At 30.0% G+C, this 9,676-nt stretch overlaps 1 protein-coding gene across 1 annotated transcript; it reads left to right on the forward strand.

Moving 5' to 3' along the window:
- The first annotated feature begins 768 nt into the window (after positions 1-768).
- On the forward strand, positions 769-2,339 carry LOC110994709. Its single transcript, XM_045628609.1, has one exon. It carries the CDS (start codon positions 769-771, stop codon positions 2,059-2,061), a length of 1,293 nt encoding a protein of 430 aa, XP_045484565.1. The 3' UTR covers positions 2,062-2,339.
- The last annotated feature ends 7,337 nt before the right edge of the window (positions 2,340-9,676 follow it).

Here is a 9,676-nt window from a genome sequence, read left to right on the forward strand (position 1 = left end):
ATTAAATCAAAATAATTGGTGTGATAAAATAAGTAAATGTGTTTTGGAAAGCATTTGGGTCCAATATTTGAGTTACCTATTTTACAAAAAGCGTAGGTGCATATCCGTCTTGTACTTTCAATAACACAGTAATAGTTAATTATAATATTGAAATTTATATACTATTTAAATAAATTATTTAATTTTTTTTTAATCTTTACTCACTCACTCTTTGCGGTGAAGCTGTGACACAAAATGTGTCATGGCCTCGACAACGAGAAGCTTCAGAAACTTAAAAACGTCTTGAAATTGCTATTTTATATGAATATAAATGATGTAATTTGTTTGTTTTTTTTTTGGGTAAAAAAATTAATGCTGTAGCATAAACTGTTCTGAAAAATGGCAATAAATACAATAAATACTTTTCCATTTGCAATGATGACGTTATACTTTAGTAGACAGAATATGTCAAAAAATTCAGGTTGGCTAAGATTTGTTTAGCTTATGTTATTTATAAATTATTGTATGTTTATTTATAAACCCAAAAATCATGTATAATAAATAGTTGTACAATATAAAAATTATAATTTGTATTAAATACAAAAATATTGTTCATACCATGCCATGTTCTATAATCCATAAAATATATATTTAAATAAGGTGAGTATTACCTTTTGTGTAGGATTGTTTTATAAAACATTAAACGGAATAAAGTTGAAAGTAGTAAATATATTTTATTATCATTATTATTTTATATACATTATTTAATAATCTGTTTTAGATATCGCAATGGAGCAAATTTTTATGATAGAGGTATTCGTAAAAAAGATTATTTTAAAAATTGAACCTCCGGAAAAGGATGAATATGAATTGAAATTAGAAGCTGAGGAAAAAAGAAGAGAAGCAGAAGCCCTAGCAGCAGCAGAAGCGGCAAAGAAGGGTAAAAAAGGAGCTAAGGCACCAAAACCAAAAAAAGGCAAAAAGGGTAAAGAACCGCCAATGCCTTCCGAAGAAGAAATGAAATTCATGCAAACCTGCACAATGCAAATGCTGTGTTTGCCACTCTTTGACTTTTACGTGGCACATGATAACTTCATAGCCCCGCCTCCTCCTCCTCCGCCAGGAAAGGGAGGGAAAGCCAAAAAACCACCAAAGCCCAAAGGAAAAAAAGGAAAAGCTGCGCCGATAAAAATAGTTTTGCCTTCAGAACCCTTACCACAACCTCCATATTTTGGTGTCGGTAATTCTGTTATGTTTCTATCTAGACCATCGAAGTTGGAGGAATTGTTAAAAAAAACGCCAGTTTACATTACGGTGTGGAACCGAGATCAGGAAATGAACTGTGTTGGTTTCTGTGTCGTGGAATGGCACGAATCGTTTTTTGAATGTCTGAAAAAAATTGAAGAGCTAAATCCAGTTGACATGGACCAAGCAGAATTCAGAAGTACTGGTAAGCCAAGCATGGCAACTAATACGGTGGAGTTAATAAGACCCATACAATGCGAGGAAGATTTAAAACCTTCTGGTGAGATTGAGTTTTTCCTTCGATTAACTTGCTTGGGTAACCGATTGGTAACATATTTTGTTGCTTTGCCAGAAATGGAAAGGTTACCAGGTCGTAAATATTTAAATGATGATCTGAAGTTGAAGGACGTTGAAGTTGTAAGGCACTGGGAGGGAACAACTATTGACGCTGTCCCGCCAGTTGCTTACTTCTTTGGTGCTCCCGATATCTGCAGGGAGCCAATTCGACCAGTGGAGGAACCCGTAGTTTATGATGACTATGAAGCGCCATTTACTTCAAGTGAGTTAGCTATTCTCGCGATGGGATTTCCAAAAGGGCCGTGTGGTGGTACTAATTGTCCAAAACGAATGGAATATAGAGGAAGCCAGCACAAATTTATACCAGGAGAAAAACAAAGAGGAAAACCGTACAAGTCAGGACAGTTTGTTAACAAAAGAGATGTTCACGGACCATGTGGTAGACTGGATTGTCCTTTGGCCAAAAAAGTTCGTTCGTATTTATGTTCTGAAGGAAGTTATAAACCATGTAAAAAGCCATGTTGTACTGATTACTATTAAGGCGATAATACTAATAATTATTAAATGCGTGTTTTGTTAGAGGCCTTACATCAATACAATAAACGGTAAATAAGAACAATGCTAATTGTTACTTTCTCTTTTAGTCTGGAATTATTTGGGTCGGATTTTAATTCGAATATAATTTTGGTAGTAAATGATTCACTGGCGTTACGAAGATGAAAGTGCAGTGTCAGATTGCAATAACGGTTCTGAATATCCTTTGTTATTGACTTAGACCTAATTAATAAATAATAAATGAACGAATCCTTATTTCGGTAGCTGGGTGATTTATTTGCTAACATACAGATTAGTGATAGCCTTATTAAGCTAAGTACTACTAAGCATCATCGATATTTAAATAGCAAGAAGAATTATTTAACTTTTACACATTTAAAGAAAAACACTTTTTAACGGATTATAGTTATGTATTATTGTATTTAAACTTATAATTATTTGTACATAATTTTGAATTTAATTTGTACAAATAATTATAAGTTTAAATACAATAATACATAACTATAATCCGTTAAAAAGTGTTTTTCTTTAAAAGAATTAATTAATTTTAATCGAACAGCTACCTTTCATTTTTTGAAATAAATAAAAATTATGATGGGAGTCTGATATTATGAGTAACGATACTTATTTATTCATAATATCTACGCAAACCTCTCTGGCGCCAATATACCATTCAATTATTCTCAGAATAGTGCTAAAAAACAAGTGCATCGAGAGAAAACACAAATTCCAAGAAACGATCATCATTTGTGATATAGGATTAACAAAGTCTTCACGTCTTACGATGTGTCCTTTCCACGTTATAATGAATAAAGAAATTTGAATTGTGATATTTATTTCTATAAGACTAAGGATTATTTTGACGGCACAAATATACTTGTAAACGAAATCATTAGGATCATTATGACGTCGGGTAATTTACACGTTACGCTCGATGCCTGTGAACAAGTATCGTAATTAGGACAGTTAAAAGGTTTAACGATATAAGTGCATTGTTTATTGTTTTGGCAACTTGCAAGATTTATAATATCTCAGATAATCTCAAAGAGGACGTAAGAGAAAGTGAACCAGCGGAAATGATTTAATTCAAATCTTCTTAATAGTTATAAAGGAGGTAATTTTCTATGAAATAATTGTTATAGCACTGCATACTGTTACTTGTCGAGACGAAACACATTTACACAAATTTGACAAGATTATTATTTCACAAGCAGCTTAATCTTATAAGATATAGGAAACATTTTATTATATAGGTCGCTCATATTAATTATTTCGTATTCGTTGATAAGCTATGGTCGTAAAGACTATTCTGAATCAAGCATAATACATAATGGTATCATTGTTGTTAATGATTTATCAGGTCATGTCACATAAACTATGTAATTGGAACATGTGATTAACACTACGTTATCGTATTACTACAAAATATGATATTGCTACTCATATTGATTATACTTTTGAGCCACAATCAGTGAATTTTTGTAAGTATAAATAGTATCGGGTTTATTGTCTCATACAAATATATTTAGAAAGATATAAGAAGATTTATTTATTTATATACAGTTCGTTACCATAATATACATAGATAGAAAAAAACGAATATCAATGGTATACATTAGTTATTAGGCAACGGGCGGCTTTATCGCTAACAAGAGATTTCTTCCAGGCAACCTTTGGAACAACAAAAAACGAAACAACTACAGAGGCTAAAGAACAAGAAGTGCACAATTAATTAACAAATGGACACTAAACTCTCTAACTATAACTAAAATTATATGAAATAAAATCTTAAAAGAAAATATTAATAATAATATGTATAAACAGACATGTCAAAGCTTGTCACAATTAATATACATAAGTAGTAGCTAATTACGAGAAGAAGAATAATTATCAGAAAAAAGATTTTTGAAAAATGATATGAATTGGTAAAGAATTCCATAGCATTTGCACAGAGAAGGGGAAGTGATAGAATTCTGTTTTATAAGTAGGAGTTTAAGAGGGGGAGAAATTTTATAATAACATACAGCTATTAATATATATTTAAAACTCAAAATGAGAGCGAGTATTTTCACACGAATATATTGAAATGTTGCATCTTGTTGTGAGTAAAAGAGAAGTATTTGCCATTTATGTTCAATTCAAAATAATATTTTTTTTTAAATATACAAATGTCATATTATGTTTTAATAGCATATTATCTTAATACGTGAACTACTAAATTAAAATGAATATAGGCTGTACGAATGTATATCCTATATTAATTTTAGTTTATTAACGGAAAGTTGTATGAAACTACTAGTTTTACTATTAACAAACAAAACAGTTTTTGCTCATTGTGTTCTGTCACAAAGTAATTTATTCAAATTATAACAGACAATGCAATATTATGCGTTTATCCACGTTTGATAAGCTTCAAGGTCTTTTACTAAGCAAGTAGATGTATAGTCTGTATAGATAATAACTTTGTATCAATATATGTCATTTGCTGTGTGATAGAAATGTTTAAATATTAACTGGCATTGTTCAAAACAGGAATATTTTTTTAAATATGATGCCTTTTATAATACTTCGCTTATAAAGGACACAACCATAATACAAGGCTGAGTTAATGATTCTGTGATTTTTTGTTAGATAGTTTTTTTTTATATTTTAATAATTAAAAAAATAGGACAATATTTTGCATAATCTATGTCATTTACTGTGGCATGGTCTTATCACTATGTGTTGGATTTTTCTATGACCACCAGTATATAAACAGTTTAAAGCAGTTTTTTTAATTAGCCCATTAACAAATGTTTTAAACACTCTTACTTTATGTATAACATGTAGAAACAAAGTTCAAAGCTGTTATCGTTATACAATATCGAATGATTGACATAACGCCTTGTTAAAACTAATAGCAATTAGAATACTACGAGAAATCGGACTGCCTTAGCTGAGTACCAGCAATCTTCATTTCTACCATACAAATGATTGTCTAAATAAAACCGATCAGTGAGTCATATACCATACGTCGACAATAGCGATGGTCACTAATTAGATGATTCATCATTTGAAATGACATAATCATAGGCTTTCTATTGCTTTATGATGTACTGGGAATAATGAAGGCTTATATTTAAAAACCGTTAAATACATACCCTGACTTTTATATGTGATTTGTTTGGTCGCTGGAATGCTATGTATAGTGTTGAAATTTTGACGATAATTGGAATATAATTTAGGATAATTTTTAAGCAATGTTCGCACAATATATACTTAAGTATAAGTCTAGTCTAAAATGTAGCAGTCATGTGGAGGGGAAGGTTAAGTTAATCTCCAAAAGGCCGGAATGAAGTACCATCTCGTCTAACTGTGTTTAGCAAAGCGAGATGATACTTCACTTCGTACTATCAACTGTCTTTTCCAATGTTTTACTGGCTCGAGAAGATATCTTACTTGCATTTGCCGCGCTCCTAAACAAGACTGCTATGGTTACATTAATACAAACCACAGCGGTTTTCTAATGTATCATATTGTGATATACTACATTATTTTGTAAAATAAAGAGAGAAAAAAATCTAATGAACCACATTGGACTTAGGAGTACTGATGAGAATCTCCGACCTAGCAAGCAGATCAAGCAAAGCAAGTGGAAATGAATAGGCCATACAATATAAGAGATTCCAATTGTATTGTGATATATCAGACGCTAAATTTGAACCCCAAGATAGGCCAAAGCTTGACGGCCTCGAGTAGGATTAGTTTTATAAACGAAAAGATATCTACATACGTGAAACAAACATAAAATCTGATTATTTCTAACATAAATGACTCAAAGAGATATAGAGTCATGTCATAGTCGTAAGACAAAAAAAAACCAAATTTGTATCTGTATTAATTTTGTAACTCGATCAACATTGACCATAAAACAAAGTGATATGCAAACATATCATGGAGTTGTTTGAACAATTGGTCATACACTTGTTCGTACTTAATATCTATGTCCGTAATTTACATACGGGGCTATTGCTAACAAAACAAATCGGTGCTTTACTTGTGTAACTAGAAAATGTATTTTAAAACAATATGAAAGTTTAGGGACGTTTACAAATAAAAGTTTATTGCCACACAATATATTGAAGAAGGGTTTAGTTTTACTTTATTATTATTCTTACTACTACTTTAATGCTGGCACCCAGTATGATATATGTATATATAAACCTTAATAAAAATGTCTGTTTAAGTCACATAACCTAACTTAATATAATACTCAGATGTATACGTTTTGGTTAACAGTGTCCTGTGAAACATGAGCCTCTTCCAGCTCCTTTCATCCCATCTAATGTTAGCTCTTCTTGTTCAAATTGTGCCTCCTACTCTTTTTATATTGTCTGCCCGTATCTTTCTCTATCTTCCTTTTTACACCTCGTGGTTGGCATTCTGTAATATTTTTTGGCCATTTCAACCTGCTAATAGTTAGTATTACTATTAGGTTCTCAAATAATCATTTATGCTTTAGAAAAACTTCAAATAAGTTTTATTTAAAAAAAAATTAAATTTCAACAAAAATTGTGTCATATTCATCCTTCTACAATTTGGTTTCTTTTTACTAACCATTAAAAAAAACAAAAATGTTCAAATGCGTAAAAACTCTGGTCTCAATCAAAAGTCTGTCAACGTAATTAAAATGTAATTTTTGTAAATAAAAACTTACAATTATGGTAAGACATGGTTATTATAATAAATAAGTAAAACACATAATATAAATATTTTATTCCATAAACCCTTAGAAGTCTCCTCCTATGTAACGAAACGAAGAAGGTTAGTAAGCTTTGTAAAATTATTTTAGTAATCTAAAGTTAAGTTAAACAATAAATAGAGTAACTTTTCTCTCTTATAAAGCTTTATGTTAACTTAAAAATGAACTTTACCGCTCTTTATTATTAGTATGTATAGATTAATAAGGCAAACTTATCCTAAGTCATCTATTAACATACCCACAAATATATCTAATGTTTTCCGTCGTGAGATTGTTTGGCATGAGTCATTCGGCGCTTGCGTAGCTTATAGGATGATGAAAATGTGCATCATTTTACTTCAATTATTATTTTACAATTGCGTGACATTTTTTTAAATTAAAATGATCGAACCATTTATTATATAAAAATTATCCAACAGTAAACCAAAAAAATTTAGACAAATTTTATTTAGTTTTATTGATGGAGTATATTCTATGTATGTTTATCAGTTCGTACGAAGAAAATTGCAAAGTGTTATCCGACTTTACGATCTGATCACAAACTAAATTAACATTGACACAGACCGACTGGTCTAGACAAAATGTACACAAAATAAATGTTGAAAAAACCCAATATATTAGTAACTTGAATTTAGACCAAACACTTGCTGAAATAATGATAAGACAAACTTAATATAATAATATGTACTATTAGAAAATAAATAATTCATAATAACCAAAGTTTTACGTAAAACTTATATTACCAATCTTTAAATTTTTTTCTCGAAAAATATTTATTACTTAATTGGATATAAGAACATTCTGTATAAGATTCTGATGCAACAGATAAGGTGCGTACACAATTTTTTTCACAAACGGTGCCTGTGCGTACCGAGCACCGTTCTACTTCGAGTGACTCACTAAGATAGAACCGGAAGGTGTGGAGATGTTTTGAATATTAATTTAATTTTAGCAGATTGTGAAATCAGCCTAAGAATGATTCAATATACTAGCCGTCTGGCTCAATAACTATGCTGCTAAATTAAAAATCAATTTTGTTTTTTAAGTCGTCAAACTAGTACCAAGAACTAATTCAAAAATCAATTGACCTGTAAAAAGTTTTTAATTTAAGGTAACTTCAGACGAGTGAAATACATTACATAACACACAAACACAAATCGGAATTATTTTCAGACAATAATTGATTATAATTGTCAAACTTCTGTGTAACGAAAATGAACAAATACCCTCTAATTACAGTAGATAAGGTGTTAAAATAATTCAGATTGTTGAATAACAACAACTCTTGGGATGTTTGTCCTGCTTTTCTGTTGACCGAACTGTAGACGATGTCTTCAAACAATTTTTTGTCTATACGTCGAAATCATTTAACTTTTAAACGATTCAAATTATAATTAGGACCCATTTCAACCAATGTCCGATTTGGATGACAAATAATCTCAACTTATCATTATGTCATACAAGTGACATATTTAAACGTAATAAATTATTGTAACGAGAATTTTATTGAGGATGAGAATGTTCTCTCAATTCGAGTTTAGTGTGAAATAAAGAGCAACTTATTTAACTATGAAATTGTTGGATAAAGGATATTTATGTTACATCCTAAATCTAAAAAAAATTGGAAAAATTTATTCGTATTAAAAAGTGAATTACTTGTTTCGATTCCCTATTTGACAAAGATAATAAACTGTACTACTGGATAAAACTTTGTACTCTGTAGTGTAAAAATTATCCCTATTAAAACTGTAATTAACAAAAACTATTATTAAAGACAATGTAACATATTACAATACATATATTAAGAACTTAAAACAGCATACACCAATATTCACGCCGAAGCCACAAATATATACACGTTATTCACAAATTAATTGAAAATAATTTCTACAATTAGTTTTGACTCGGTTTGATGAAAGTAATTAAAAGTTTCAAGCCTTTTGTTCCTTTATGGTGGACCTTCAAGGGAAGTTACATTTTGCTGTTGTCAGCAAATTAATTAATCAATTCGAAAAAAATAATAATTAAAAATAATACTTGTATACTTAACTAATAACTTTTAAATTAAATTTATTAATTTAAATCCAGTCAAATTTACACAGGTTATCATCAAATTTTCTGTGATCTCTTCTATTCTCTATTCCCTTTTTAATATTATATAAGTTTATAAACAAAATTGCGGAAGAATTGCTTTTGTATGTTTAGTCTATGCTTTTGTAACTTCACTTACAGTCCCGATAGACGTAGTTCTGAACGTCAGAAATACAAAACCAAAAAACGTAAAAATAAGTAATCTACTTGTAAAGATAACTGATACAATATGTAACATGCATTGCAGCATATAAAAAAATTCTATATCTTTTTTTTAAATTGCTATAAACTCCAGCGGGATGATTTTAACAGATTTTTTATGACCACCGTATTTTAAATAAGCATTTATGCATTAGAAACACAATAGTTTCAGTCATCAGTCCATGAGAAAACTACATTTTGCTTACAAAGTATTTAAAAAATACGACCAAATAGATCATTAAATTGTATTTCTATAGGAAACGTGACGTACTAGATAATAGCCCTATTTAACTTTCAAAGCGTCAAATGTACAGTATTTTATAGGTTGTAAATCAAAACCCATATAAATTACATCTGACTGGCTCGTCAGTTTCGTTTTAATGGTTATTAAAATATTTTATAGACGGATTGACACAAAAGTCAACGAAGTTTTTAACGGACACAAATGAAAGCGTTACCTGTGGCGCAGAAAAATATTTTATTACTGATCAACCATATTCTACTATATATGATATACTTGTACCGCTTGCAAATTTTCAATGTACGTAATATGTATATGTCATGAAT

The sequence above is a fragment of the Pieris rapae genome, chromosome 6, assembly GCF_905147795.1.
Source record: "Pieris rapae chromosome 6, ilPieRapa1.1, whole genome shotgun sequence".
Lineage (NCBI taxonomy): Eukaryota > Metazoa > Arthropoda > Insecta > Lepidoptera > Pieridae > Pieris > Pieris rapae.